General features: G+C 45.6%; 1 protein-coding gene across 3 annotated transcripts in view; it reads right to left on the bottom strand.

The window, feature by feature from the left end:
• TENM3 (teneurin transmembrane protein 3) overlaps nucleotides 1-15,403 on the bottom strand; it is a 442,567-nt gene that overhangs the window by 11,054 nt on the left and 416,110 nt on the right. For all 3 annotated transcript variants that reach the window (XM_065946684.1, XM_065946685.1, XM_065946686.1), the window contains exons 23-24: nucleotides 12,614-12,849; nucleotides 2,605-2,901 (exon numbers count right to left, since the gene is read on the bottom strand). In XM_065946684.1, the coding sequence (XP_065802756.1) occupies nucleotides 2,605-2,901; nucleotides 12,614-12,849 (533 nt within the window). The remainder of the gene's footprint in view (nucleotides 1-2,604; nucleotides 2,902-12,613; nucleotides 12,850-15,403) is intronic.

Raw genomic sequence — 15,403 nt, 5'->3', positions numbered from 1 at the left:
GTTTTAATTGAGTTCTCCTTGACCTTCCCTGTCCTTAACGATTTCCTGCCTAATTTGCCTGGATGCTTAATTGCCAGCGGCTTCGCACTGAGTGCCTCAACTCTCATAATGGGCTACTTGTCAGAATCGGACTGTTTTTTTTTTTTTTTTTTGTATCAGGCGTTCACAGCCAAGCAGCAGATTGTCAATGGATCTGGATAAGTCATAATACAGGCATGAGCAAAGCTGCTTCAAAGACAATATTTCATGGGGAAAACAGCATATGGGAAGTGCAGTCCTGTCCATAATTAGCAATTATTTAGTAAGGTGGCTTTTCCCCAAACATTTCATGGAAGAGCCACTCAAATCGTGCCTGATTTTCCAGTGCACTTGGAGGAGGAGCAAAGCATTCAAAATATTTATTTTATAAAGAAGAGAGATAAAATTAGCCCCTAAAGGGATTGTGTGTGCACAAAGCATCAACAGCAACATTGCTAGGTTAATCTTGGTGAATAAGAGCTGTCAATGCCCTTATTAGGAATATGGGTCCAGAGATGGTGTTTTGTTTACAAATTCTTTACATGACATCTGAAATGACAATGAAATCTGCATACTGAAATTTCCTAAGAACCAAATCTGACTTGTCCCTTAGGTGCAACAAGGATGGTTTCTGGGCTATACACTGCTTGGGTGCTAAATTATGAGGTGAATAAATATATGAGTCAAAGTAAGCTTGGTTCATTCTTCAAGTGATTTCAGAAGACAAAAGACAGTTTATTAGGTCAAGGGAGAGACAGAAAGTCAACCTGGAGGCTGATTTGGTAGCTCTCCAGTGGTAGAGTGTGGGCAGTTCTTTCCTCTGGGAGGCTCCCTCTAAACCCTGTTAGACCAAATGGAGTGATGGCCAAGCTGGGTGGACAGTCAGATTAGGAGCTGATAACCTAATCCTCCCACTCTATCACCCCTACCCCTACACCGGGACGTACTCTTTGCTTTTGACATAAAAGAACATAACCCCTTGTCTAGGCTTGCTCCTTTCCCCCTTTATCATCCACCACTTTGCAAATGCAGTTTGGCTGACTCAGGCTTCTGCAGGATCTCCTCCATGGACACATCTGGGGGTGATTTTTGTGTGCAGGCTGTGTGACCAAGGTCTTGAGACTTGTTGCTAATGGTCTGCATTCTTCCAAGGAAGGCTTGGACCATTGCTGAATTTACAGGACCCTGTTTGCAGTCACTTAGAATCACATAGGTAGTAACATATTACTTGCATTGCCATGAATACACTTTGGCTTAGGGTGCCTGTGCTGGCGAGGAAATGGAAATAGTTTGGGTGGGTTTTAGGGATTTGGGAGAGATGCTGAGAACATGCTCGTTGGCTTTTCTGATCCCTGTTGATATGTGAAGGTGATCTCTGTTACGGCTGGGGTCATTTTGACAGCGGCTCTTATCAATGAGAGCCGCTTATCAAAGGGAGCCCCTTGGCTCCCTTTAAAGATTTTTCAGTCACATTACGGTCACTACTCTCAATGCTGGGGGTCCGGGAGTTAATTTTATTATTTTTGGCCAAGGGATCTTAGTTCCCCGACCAGGTTTTTAGGAAGAGTAGTCCGTGTATCGTCAGTCCGTCTGGAATTAGATGAGCTGACTTACATGCACGAGGCTGGTCCAGAGCACCTCTGGGGGAGAGCAAGATGGGGTGCGTGAGGGGGCAGCAGTGCGGACGTGCGTGTGTGGAGGACAGGAGTCACTCCATGCGGTTGAGGAAGGGCAGGCTGAGCTCATGAGCTGCACTTGTGCCTCAGCGGCCCTGTGGCTGCTGGCGGAGAGGATGTGCTGGGAGTGATGAGAGGCACAGAACTCAAAACCAGGGCGAATGTTCATCTCAAAGGGGAATGAAACGTCTCACGAAGATGCAGGATTCTCTGTCTTTCAGAAAGGAATTACAAGGAGGTGGTCCTCCCCTTTCCTCCTTTCGCTGTCATTCCCTTTTAAGCCCGGTCACCACCTGAAACCTGGCGCCCTGCACACGAGTAACTGCATCTTTTCTGGTAGCGTGTTCCTGTCTCAGGCATGGGTTCCCTATCAGTGCAGATGAAAGGGGAGAGGGCTTGGAGGCCCGGAAGTGTGGCTTGCTTAAAAAACGGCTTCTTTTGGTTATGACGCGTAAATAGGATCTATGGGCTTTTTACAGTTATGTCGAGGCTCTGCCAGGAACGACACACACCTGACAGCTTTGTCCGAACGTCTAAAGTACTTTCTGAAAGGTACAAGCTCGCGCTGAGATGAGTTACAAATGACTTCCAAGCTCAAGGTCTAATGCATGAATGTTGTCGATGGATGGGCTTGGCAGGTGGGCGGCGGTGGTGGTTGTTGACAGCCTAAGTCAGGGAGAAGGGTCTCAGAGAGCTAACTTCACTAGGAAACACCGTGGCTGGGGCGCAGATCCCTCAGTGCTCTATGGCTGTGCCTTACATAGGATGCTCAGGATGATAAAGGGAAGTCGGTCAAGCACCGGTGGCCCCACCCCCTGCCCCGCCCACCCCCACAGTGCGCTCGGGTCATTTGCACGCTGGGAAAGGCCAATCATTGCTTCCCTCTGTTCCCCCTCTGGGTGCACCGTACCTTTTCCAAGTATGTGTAACTCCAGGTTTTACCGTCAGCAAAAACCCGGGACACAATCCTCCCCTGTCCGTCATAATCGACTTTCTCGCTGGTGGTTCCTCGCTGGATGCTGGCAATTTGACCCGTGGACGAATAGGTGACATTGACGGCCATCAGCTTGCTACTCGGCAGCCAGAGAGTCGGATGCCCTGACGTGTCATAGGCGATCCTCAGGAGAAATTTACGGTGGTCATCATAGATCTTCTCTGTCTTTGTTGTTCGATCAAAGTCAACTGAAAGGAGGTTTCTGCCGTTAACCTGGTTCAACACAAACAAGATGATAAAATAAATCACTCTGTTCCAATACCAGCCCCTTATTACTCTTCAGGGTCCCCGCTATTGTTTAAACACCATTTATGATGATTGATTCTCTTTGTCAGTAAATTAATTTAGCAACTTCTTGGGTACAAGTGCAAGGCAGTAGATTAACTGCTCTTTTAAAAGGTTTCATTAAGCAGAGAGACAGCCTGGCGTTTGTTCAAAACCCTTTCAATTAAATTTTGTAAACTTAAGCAACTGATAAGAAAAATGCCGAGATGTATTTGCTTTCAAGTTTGCTCAGAAGATAGGAAGGTTGTAAGCCTGACATCGCTGCAAATTACTCAAAGCCCCGCCCTCCCAGAAGACACTGGGAAATAACTGCTCACTAGATTAATCATGGCTACATTAAATAAAACGGTGGTAAATGTGATTCCAGCCCTTTGAAGAACAGTTAAGTAGAAGCTGGAGCCCACATTACTGTAAATTATTAATCAGTTTAAATAGCGGGAGGTTACAAACACGATCCTCGCTTTGGGCTGAGTGCTGAAATGTCACAATTTTTTGGAATGCCTTTTTCTTTGATAACATCTGGTTAACTGGCAAGGACTTCAGATCCTTCACTCCCACATCTACACAGTCTGACTACCGTGCTTAATTTACAAATCGAGCCCCACGTTGTCCTAGGGACTCCGTGGGGCTCTGTGCCATCCTCAGAATCCACGAGTACGTCTGGCTGTTACTGTCTGTGATCCAAGGTGCACACCAGCTGGCGTTCGTTGCTATGGTGGACACGTGGCCTTGGTTAAATTCTGCTTTATAGATGGTCTACTGTGTCTGCAGAAGGCCAGGGCCAGTCCATTCTTTGATTTTCTGCTGCACCTTTGTGACAATGGTGGCTTGTCCATAACAAAATGCTCCTCAACTGTTCGGACTGTTACAAGTTACATGGGAAAATCCTAACCTTTATTGACCATGTCCTAGAACCTTCAAAATAGACAACTCCAGTTGATCACTTATACACACACACCCCACCCGTAGAAGGATATGACAACCCACACCAATATTCTTGCCTGGGAAATCCCATGGACAGAGGAGCCTGGTGGGCTACAGTCCATGGGGTCAAAATGTCAGACACGACCAAGCGAATGAACACCACCACATATACACACCACACCAATACATGTAAGTAAAATACATGTATATTTATGTAAAATCTGGGATAAACATTTGTGTCTTCTATCATGGCCATTAAACAAGACCCATGAAAAAATACTCCCTAAGCTTTCATTTGAACTCTTCCAATTAGCTCTTCAAGGGGAGTATTGTAAGTCCACAGAGAGGTAAAGATACCAGCTGAAAAGAAGTTTATGCCTAAAAGGCAAAGTGATTTTGGGGGAAAAATGTCCAGAGAGATGAGTCACAGCACATGAGAGTGGAGCCCGGATAGAGTGAGGAGATCTTGATTTTTCAGTCCCGTCACTGGAGATCCCTAGGTTGGGAAGATCCCCTAGAGGAGGGTGTGGTGACCCCAGTATTCTGGAGAATCCCTTGGACAGAGGAGTCTGGTGGGCTACGGTCCCTAGGATCGCACAGAGTCGGACACGTCTGAAGCCACTTAGCACGCACGCATGATGTAGGAAAAAGAAAACAGCCCTGGACCACAGAGCAACCGGTACGCGTTGGTGTGGGCATGTGTGTGCGTTGGAGGAGGAACCTAAGCACCCGAAAGCCCCATCTCCACACCCTCAGGGTCTGGGAGCTGCACGACTCTGGGCTCATGGCGCTCAGAGTCTGTTTCGTCTCTCTGTAAATGAAGAGGTCGGAATGGAGTGTCAACTACAAATTAGTACTCGACATGTGTATGTGGTTAGTTGCTCGGTTGTGTCCGACTCATTGTGACCCCGTGGACTGTAGCCTGCCAGGCTCTTCTATCCATGGGATTCTCCAGGCAAGAATACTGGAACAGCTTGCCATCCCCTTCTCCAGGGGATCGTCCCAGCCCAGGGATTGAACCTTGGTCTCCCACGTTGCAGTCATATCCTTTATGGTCTGAGACCCCAGGGAAACCCTGGGCACTTGCAGTCTACCTCTTACAAGGATTAAATCATGTGCTACTGCAGTTTCTGACCTTCAACATCTCCTGAAAGGAGTTCAGGGTGGACAGCAGAAAGGAGACACTCTGGAAAAACTGGCAGGACAGGTTTTCAGAAAGATACTCTCAGGAGCTGATTTTGTGAACCCAATTCTTGCATCTCCTCGCATCTAGAAAAGCACTAAATTCCTTCATGGTGATGTCTGCTCCTTGTGACTAAAAGAAATCTTCTGGAAAAATATGTGCTTAACTGCACATATTGTATTCTCCCTTCTCCAAAGTCACATATATACTGACCCTTCCCACTAATCTCTTTGGAACAGTTTCTCAGAGCTATCATCATTTTATATGGTTCTGACCTGCCAGCCGAAGGCTTTCTGGGCTTCTGTTTTCCCAAGTGGAAGTATCTACAGATTAGTAGCTCAGCCTTCTGTGAATTCTGTGAGACGTTACAAGTTTGTCTTGGAAAAAGCCTGATGAAGGTACCGTTTGCTTTGTGTACCCTGGAAGGAAGCTACTGGCTAAAGCTACAAAGATATATTTTGAAGTCTACAAATTTACAGATTTGATTTGATGTCAAATTAGCTCAATACTGGACTGGCAGAATTCAGTTCTTCAGCTTTTATGTGCACACTTATGATGCCTGAGCTTCCCTCGTGGCTCAGATGGTAAAGAATCTGCCTGCAATGAGGGGGACTGGAGTTTGATCCCTGGGTGGGAAGATCCGCTGGAGGAGGGCATGCAACCCACTCCAGTACTCTTGCCTGGAGAATCCCATGGACAGAGGAGCCTGGCGGGCTACAGTCCATGGGATCGCGGAGGGTCGGACATGACTGAGCACACAAGCTTTCCACAATTTAAATGGCCTCCGAGGGCGCTTGTGTTTCTCACATGGTGATTAAAGAGGGAAACATGAGCCCCAGAATGTTTAGGTTTGCCCTCCTTTGCCCTTCCTCAGGGTTATTCCAGGCTGCGAACGGCCAAGCGAGACCGCCTGTGGAGGGAGTGCCTGTGGACGGCGTGGCCCGCGGCCTTGCCCACCGTTTTGTGTTTGGCGTGCATTCATCTTCATGTGTATCTCGGATCTTTATCACCTTCCTGATTCCTCCCTGTCTCCACAGTGTTTCCTCTGTAGAGAGCATAACAGAACATCTGCCCTGCAGATCTGGTAGGACCCTTGGACTAGCGACGGTAGAAGGGCCAAAAGACAGGTCTGGGACCCCTTCTTTGCAGGCCTGCCCCCCGCTACTGGGCTTCCGACCCGTCTCCCTGGTTTGGGACTATGACTGCGACACACTGAAGCGTCCAGAAGGTCTACCACTGCCGTCCTGTGAGCCACCACACCGAGCACATCACAAATGGAAACACCTCGAAACACCATGAGACCAAACATCTGGAAAGCATTTTACATTTTCCTCCTATCCCGACAAATGCCTTTCTTGGGTCCTCCAACTGAAGAAATGAGGAAAGAATTAGAATGTGGCTGTTTTTCTCCACATTCCAACACAAGCCAAAGTTTTTACTGTTCTTACTATTTCCAGACAACCAACCACTGTTATTCAATATGTAACCTTTCAGAAGATACTAACAACAGACAGAGGATTAATCTCCAAAATATACAAACAGCTTATGGTGCTCAATGTCAAAAAAAGCAAACAACCCAATCAAAAAAAAAAAAAAAAAAAAAGGGTGGAAGACCTAAATAGACATCTCTCCAAAGAAGACACACAGATAGTCAAGAGCCTCAAGAAAAGATGCTCAGCATCACTAACTATTAGACAAATAGAGATCTCCGCCCCCTCCACCAAGGCCCTAATGTTCTCCTTTGGCAGTTGCAGGCACAGTGCACAAATCAAGGGGTATTTTCATCAGGGACACAATCCCACTTAACTACACCTGTATGAATCATGGCAATTCTGCAAACTTGTTTCGAGAGTCATAAAGTCATTGTTCCATGCCCCAGAGGCCTTTTAATAAACAACATTAACAAACGTTGTTACATCGTATATACTTCACCTAAGATGAATAAACCTCCTATGTAGTTGTAGATGAAAAACCTCCTATGTAGTTGTTAAAATACCTTCCGCTACATGAAAGAGAATCCAAATGTGACTAGGTAAGAGGCCGCCACGAACTCCTTTGTGATGTACAGCGTTTCTTTGAGCTAAGCATAGAGAAATCTCAATCTTCAAAGATCAGCTCCAGCGTGGTGGCAGTTAATCACAATGTCCCTTTGATATCGGGAGGGAGGGAGTTATGTTCCCTTTGGAAGGCTTGAAAAACTGAGGCTCAAACAAGTTAAACAGTGTCTGTCTGTCTGACAGCACAGAGCACGATCAGACCATATGCAGGTATCTGCCACGTGGGTGACGGTATCTCGCCTCCCTGGTGTCCTTGTTAGACCGTCAACTGTTTGCAGATGGCCTTGCGTCCCCTCCACAGGTCAGAAGTGCTAACTGCTCTGCATGGCCCCTCCAGGCCCCGCTGCTCAGATTATACAGTGAGACACAAGGATGTCTCACGCACGTGACGGGCATAGTAAGAGTTAAATAACAGTCTTCAAAGCTATCATGTCTAGGTATGCCTCGAGATACCGCTTTGGCTTTCAAGTGTCGAGAATTTCTTTTTCGAACAGTTCACTAAATGTTTTCCTTTAAGGATAAGAATTCTGGGTAAGCTTAGATTACCTTTTTTTTTTTGACATGGACCATTTTTAAGGTCTACTGAATTTGTTACAATGTTGTTTCTGCTTTATGTTTTGGTTTTCTGGCCAGGAGGCATGTAGGATCTTACCTCCCCAAGAGGGATCAAACCAACAGCCCCTGCATTGAAAGGTGAAGTCTTAACCACTGAACCACCAGGGAAACCCCTTAGAAGGTGACTTTTTATTATTCAGATGCCATTATAATTTTGGAGAATTGATCAAAGGCTGATTCCAAGTTCAACCATTGACAAAAATCAGGACTATTAAAGACAAGCAACTATTATGCATGTCTTTTCTTAAAAACAAATATGCAGGTACAAACAAGTAAGCTAAGAACTGTCAAACCTTTGTTCTGTTTTTCCATGATTTCCTCTGCTGGTTATTCCTATATATCCAAACCCTTTTCCTCTTAATAGAGTTTTGCAGAAAATGCTTTTCATGTCGCTCATTTCTTTTATAATTTTTCCTTTTCTACTCTTTGGCCTTTTTTTTGTTTTTTAAAGAGCCACTGCATCCAGTGTTCTACCTATTATATCCATGTAGTCTGTTCAATCTAGAGATAGCTTTGCTTCCTACGGTCAGACATTGGCAAGGATGTGCTATTCCTACAGCTTCTCTCTCAGGGAGCCCTAAAGGCAATAACATAATCCATATTTTAAGGCTGGCTCTTTCTCATTCCTTCATTTATTGAATAAATATTTGAGTGCTCACCCATGGGTCAGGCCCATAACTTCAAAAAAAGAAAAAGCACTTTCTGCTAGAAGATAAGGAAAGGTAAGAGTGGAGACGCCCTCCCGAGCGGCCCAAGTGGTAAAGAACCCGCCTGCCAATGCAGGAGACATGAGAGATGCAGGTTTAATCCCTGGGTCGGTAAGACCCCCTGAAGGAGGGCGTGGCAACCCACTCCAGTAACGCTGTGTCTGGAGAATCCCATAGACAGAGGAGCATGGCGGGCTACAGTCCGCAGGGTTGCATTTTTGGACTGATTTTGACTCTGCTTCCTGATTCAGAGGCCCTGCTGGCCCTCCGTCATCCCCTCCTTCCTCCGCTCTGTGCCCTAATCTGCAGACTCCAGGTCCGGTCCTCCAACCAGATTTCACAGCATCACTTTCTCCCTGGAATTCCTCTCTTAGGACGCACAGAGGGGTGGAATGACCAAGCACGGCTGGCACATCCAGGCTTATCTTGAAAATAAGAAACCCTCCCTTGTCATCCTGGCACTGTCTCCACGTGAGCCATCCCACGGATTAGCTGGAGGTCTCCTTTCAGTGTGACTGAACAGGCCCTTCTTAAATACTGGGTTTTCTGAAACGGCCTGCCGAGGCACTGTCGTTCAGCTGTTTAGAAAGAAACTAACACCCATGCCTGTGTGCACTGGTCTCTTCCTCCCCAAAGGAGGGTTCACTTAGAATCGGGCTGAGAACCAGAGACTTATAATCAGATTTTTCCTCTGCTCTTCTTAATTTCGTTTTCTGTCTAGGAAAGCAGTGCTACAAGGGAAAGAAAAGGATGCACTTAGGCTAGCTTGGCTCAAAGAACAGTGGGCCACGTGGTATGTGGTCACTTTCAGGGCAAAGCATTTCCCTGGTTTTCCCTCTTTTGCAGCTGTGTTTCCCTCACCAGCGCGTTAACCAGCTCTTTCCTGTGTGTCTGTCGTGTGGGTCTGTCTATATGCCCACTATTTGTACCTGTGGTTCAGATCCTCTGGGTCAGGGTTACAGAATATGTAATCATGCCTTTTGTTTTCAAAGGACTTTCACATCATCTCGCTTGATTCTGTAGCAATTGTGTGAGACTGTGGCAGCGTAAGGCAGTCAATTATATTTAGCCATAATATAGATAATCTATATCATGTCTATGGGCTTCCCAGGTGGAGCGGTGGTAAAAAATCCACCAGCCAGTGCAGGACATGCAAGAGACACGGGTTCCATCTCCAGGGTCAGGAAGATCCCTGGAGGAGGAAGCGGCAACCCACTCCAGTATTCTTGCCTGGGAGATCCCATTGACAGAAGAGCCTGGTGGGCTACAGTCTGTGGGGTCAGAAAGAGTTGGACACAAAGAGTTGGACCATGTCTACATCATAATGTTAGAATATTCTGATATTATATTATTGCTATCATAATACAGAGTCATATAGATAAGGAAAATGACGTTAGGTCTGTTAGATGTTAGAAATTTCCTGTAGAGTTTATCATTACAGTAAGGAGTGGAGCCTGATCTAGAACTCATACTTTTTGAGCACAGATGTGAGCAGGACCTTTATGTCTTTCGATGAAGTAAGTCATGTGTCTGAGTGCAGAGGTGTGTGTGTGTGTGTGTGTGTGTGTGTGTGTGTGTGTGTACAGGCACACTGCGCCGGCCTTAGGGGTGTGTGTGTGTGTGTGTGTGTGTGTCCAGGCACGCCGCTCTGGCCTTAGGGATGGCTGAATAAGACAAAGCTTGGGACCTAGCTGCCAGTATGCAGCGGCCCAGGGAAGCAGGGCTGGGGCAGTGGTCAGTGGTAGCAGCAGACAGACACGCAGGCAGCGCGCAAGGCCTTGCTTCAGTGGAAGAAAATGCTGGAGCTGAAGCTGGCTCTGGCCACTGACCCAGGCCCTCTGCAAGTGACCCTGAAACGAGCCTGGGGCTGGCTTTCTTGCCCGTCACGTTATTGTGGCTGTTCAGTCACCAAGTCCTGTCCAACTCTGCGGCTCCATGGACGGCAGCACACCGGGCGGCTCTGTCTGTCCTCCACCGTCTCCCGGGGTTTGCTCAAAGTCATGTCCAGTGAGTCAGGAATTCCATCTAACCATCTCATCCTCTGCCTCCCCCTTCTCCTTTTGCCTTCAGTCAAGTTACCTTCCTGCTAATCTTGTTCTTCTTTCTGATGATCTGTTGTTTTGTCTTCTTGCCTCTCTCTCAGGATAACCCCCCTCGAGCCTCCCCAGCTTCTGTGCACCAGAGCCCTGGGGTTGGGGCATGGTAAGACAGCTTTGGTTCCAGAAGATTATGTATTTAGAGTCCCAAACCCCTGCCTTGCAATGAGGGTGAAACTGGAATATAACCTGTGAGTTGAATGGTCTGTATCTGATCACTGATTCTTTTTTCTACTTCATTTCTATTTCTTGGAAATAGCCAATATGTATTAGCTGTTTCTTAACTGTGAAGGATTGGCCTGGTGAATAATGTTAGCCAGTTATACTAATAACGTAACCATTTTTTGGTGCCATGAATAGAACATGAATGGTGGTACACTCCATGTTTTCTTTTCTCTCCTTGATTTTGAGTGACTTTTTTTTTTAAAGGCAAGGGAAATAATTTTAGGAATGTTTATCTGCATTTATCTGATAAACGAAAATCTGTTCACTAATAGAAAGAATAAAGCAGGTTCAGTTTATAGTGGCCTGAAGGGGGTTCCTTGTAGCCTGTGTTTTAGTCCTTAATCTATGTTGTCTTTACTAAACAGCTGTCATAAATCACAGCTTGCTTTCTAGTTGTATCTGGCCCACAGCATGAAAAGGAGGAATAAAAACACCTAACAAGGCAACACAGAGAACATTCTGCAAAGATCAATTTACACTAGCAATCAGGAATGTCATCGTGTGTCTCGTAGAAATAAGGTAATCCTGGGACTTCCCTGGTGGCTGTGTGGTTAAGAATGCGCTTGCCAATGCAGGGGACATGAGTTCGATCCCTAATCCAGGAAGATCCCACATGTCATGGAGCAACTAAAGCTGTGCACCACAACTACTGAGCCTGTATTCTTAGAGAACCTGGAACTGCAACTACTGAGCCCATATGCCGTCACTACTAAAGCCTGGACGCCATAGAGCCTGTGCTCCGCAACAAGAAAAGCCACCACCGTGGAAGTCCATGCATTTCGACAGAGAAAACCCTGCGCAGCAGCAGTGATCCAGCACAGTCAAAAATAAATAAAGTAAAAAAAAAAAAAAAGGTAAGTCTGGGTTTTTCATCAATAGCGAGGAGGTAGGTTCTGACATTGGTTACCTCCTGTGTGCCCACATTATGCTTTTTTTTTTGGATGTGGACCATTTTTAAAACCTGTTCAAGTTTTGTTACAATGTTGCTTCTGTTTTTATGTTTTGGTTTTTTCGCTGCGAGGCATGTGGGCTTTTAGCCTTCTGACCAGGGATAGAACCCACATCCCCTGCATTGGAAGGCAAATTCCCAACCACTCTACCACTAGAGAAGTCCCAAGCCCACACTGTACTTTAAAAATATTGAGAATGCAAAGGCAGACTCCATCTTCCAAAGGCCAGCCCCTGTCTTTCAATATACATATTTAGGGTTTGGAATACTTGCAATGTTTCAGCCAATGCTTACTCATCCCTATGCCATTACGAAGTCACCTCTCCTGAGTGGGTGAAGGAAAAGCATAAGATTATTAAGGTACTATTAGGAAAACAAGATCAGTTGTCATCCAGGCTATTTGGGATTGTCCTATATGCAAAATCTTCCCTGGTGGCTCAGACGGTAAAGAATCTGCCTGCAATGCAGGAGACCTGAGTTTAATCCCTGAGTTGGGAGATCCCCTGGAGAAGGAAATGATGACCCATTCCAGTATTCTTGCTAGAGAATCTCATGGACAGAGGAGCCTGGTGGGCTACAGTTCATTGGGTCCCAAAGAGTTGGACATGACTGAGTGACTCTCACATTTTATATGCAAAATCCTCATTTCCTAGGAAAGAATGGATTTTTAATCAAAGCTATATTGAGAGAACCCTTTCCTCAAATAGTCGGCTCTTACTATGAGCAATGTGATGGCTTGAGGGCCGGCTGTAAGTCAGGCTCTAAGGTGCTCTAAGGTGCTCCCCTGAGCATGAGCAGGTGAGTCCCAGGCCCGCCCTCGTGGACAGGCCAGTGAATGATGCGGACGACCGGCCGGCCATCACCACCCCCTGACGCTGACTTACCCTGAGCTTTCGACCGAAGACATTGACTTTGCCTTGCGCCTGCTCTTTCCGGAATCTCCATTCCACCAAATTCTGACCGTTTTCGCCAGGCAGAGTCATGTTTCTTTTGGCAACTGTTGGGTTAGCGGTGCCGGCCAGAACGTGGGGCTCGGTCTGGTAGTGTGAGTCTAGACCGCTGGCATAGATGATGCGAAGGGAGCCGTCGTAGCCGATCTGGTAGCTGTTTCTTAACTGATCTAGAAAAAAAAGGCAGAAAATGTGAACTACAGGTGTGGCTTGAACAGTTGGTTGGTTGTGGGGTTAAAAGTGATATACATGTCTAAAACACTGGCTGGACTCCATTTATAAGGAATAAAAAGTACTTAATGATATTCTTGTAGAAAATAACAACTTTGCTTTCTGGTATCTCATGCTGTAATGCAGGGGTTCCCCAACCTCCAGGACCTAATGCCTGATGATCTGAGGTGGAGCTGATGTAATAATAGAAGTCAAGTGTACAATAAATGTAGTGTTCTTGAATCATCCCTGAACCATCCCCCACCCTCAGTCTGGGGGAAAAAAGCTGTCTTCCACGAAACTGGTCCCTGGTGCCAAAAAAACCTGGGAACTCCGGATGTAACAGGTTTGGCTGAATATTAAAGTCCTTCTCCACTTTAATAGATTTCTTTTTCTCATGTGCCTGACAAAACAGAGGAAGGTTAACCTCTATGGAATGTGCAGCAAATGTTTTGCAAAGAACCAAATAATATGAGTTCTTTTAGGAGTCTATATGTCACCTTCAGGGTCTCATGAGACACCCCTTCCTACACCCATCTTTATATCTATCCTTTGTTAAAGATATTTTGAAAAGCTTTAATATCTATGCTTTCCACACCAAAAATATATAAGGAGCTATTTCCCCCTGAAACTGACTTAAAAAAAGGCAGTCACCTTATATTTTGTATAAAACACCCTCTCATATTATAGGTTATGGACTTTAACTAAAGAATTTTAATAATATAGGACCATTTGGGGAAGCAATAAATTCAAGCAACAATAATTTTAGATGACTGTAGAGATTATCTGACAGAACTGGTTAAAAAAAAAAAGTCAAAGACGTTTAACTCAAACTCCCTGGTGGTCCAGTGGTTAGGACACTGTTTTCATTGCAAGGCGCCTGGGTTTGATCCCTGGTGGATGAAGTAAGATCCTACAAGCCAGGAGGTGTGGTTAAAGAAAAAAACAGCAACAACACAAGTCTATAGAATATTATGTAAGTGTGTTAGTCACTGAGTTGTGGCCAAGTCTTTGTGACCCCCATGGACTGCAGCCTACCAGGCTCCTCTGTCCATGAGATTTTCTAGGCAAGGATACTGGAGTGGGTTGCCATTTCTGTCTCCAGGGGAATCTTCCCAAGCTGGAAGTAAATCTAGCCATAATCTGAAGTATAACTCAGATTCAACAATTAGTGTTAGACCAATGACCTCACAGTTGCAGCGGTCATTGTAAATGGGCTTCCTGAAGATTACATCAAAAAGGAATATGGTGGGAGGCTCTATCATGGAGATATTGGATGTTTATGCCTACATGAAAGTAATAAGTGTTAGTCGCTCAGTCGTGTCTGACTCTGTGACCCCATGGACTGGAGCCCGCCAGGCTCCTCTGTCCATGGGATTCTCCAGGCAAGAATACTGGAGTGGGTTGCTATTTCCTTCTCCAGGGGATCCTCCTGACTCAGGGATAGAACCTGTGTCTCCTGCACTGCAGGCAGATTCTTTACTGTCTGCACCCCCAGGGAAGTCCATACACTGAATAAAAAAATGGAAAGCCCAGATATTACATAAATACTTGGAATTTGGTATAAATTTCCAGTGATGGCATGAGAAGTGGATTCAAAGACTGCATCATGCATGGATTCAGAAAGTGCTTGGCCTCACGCTGCTGTCCTTCCATGGCCAGTGACGCTGATGCAAAAAGGGATTGATGAGACAAGTGGACAGTGAGAATTAACTTACTAAGTGGGAAAGAAACAAGACTATTTTTAGGTTAACAGAGATATTTAGATATTACATGATTTTAAATATGTATGTGTGTACTCAATCATGTCTGACTCTTTAAAATTAGATTTCTTAGTATTCCTCCATGGACTGTCTGCTACCCCGTGGACTGACTGTAGCATATTGGGCACCTACCTACCTGGGGAGTTCATCTTTCAGTGTCCTATCTTTTTGCCTTTTCATACTGTTCATGGCGTTCTCAAGGCAAGAATACTGAAGTGGTTTGCCATTCCCTTCTCCAGTGGACCACATTCTGTCAGACCTCTTCACCATGACCCGTCTGTCTTGAGTGGCCCCACACGGCATGGCTTAGTTTCATTGAGTTAGACAAGACTGTAGATGGAGCCAAAGCAAAAACACCACCCAGTTGTGGATGTGACTGGTGACGGAAGCAACGTGCGATGCTGTAAAGAGCAATATTGCATAGGAACCTGGAAAGCTAGGTCCATGAATCAAGGTAAATTGGAAGTGGTCAAACAGGAGATGGCAAGAGTGAACATCGGCATTTTAGGAATCAGTGAACTAAAATGGATGGGAATGGGCGAATTTAACTCAGATGACCATTTTATCTACGACTGTGGGCAAGAATCCCTTAGAAGAAATGGAATAGCCATCATAGTCAACAAGAGTCTGAAATACAGTACTTGGATGCAATCTCAAAAATGACAGAAAGATCTCTGTTCATTTCCAAGGCAAAACCATTCAATATCACGGTAATCCAAGTCTATGTCCCGACCAGTAACGCTGAAGAAGC

This window comes from Muntiacus reevesi, chromosome 10 (assembly GCF_963930625.1).
Source record: "Muntiacus reevesi chromosome 10, mMunRee1.1, whole genome shotgun sequence".
Taxonomy (NCBI): domain Eukaryota; kingdom Metazoa; phylum Chordata; class Mammalia; order Artiodactyla; family Cervidae; genus Muntiacus; species Muntiacus reevesi.
Note: the sequence above shows the minus strand (reverse complement) of the source record. Positions and strands in the feature narration are given on the sequence as shown.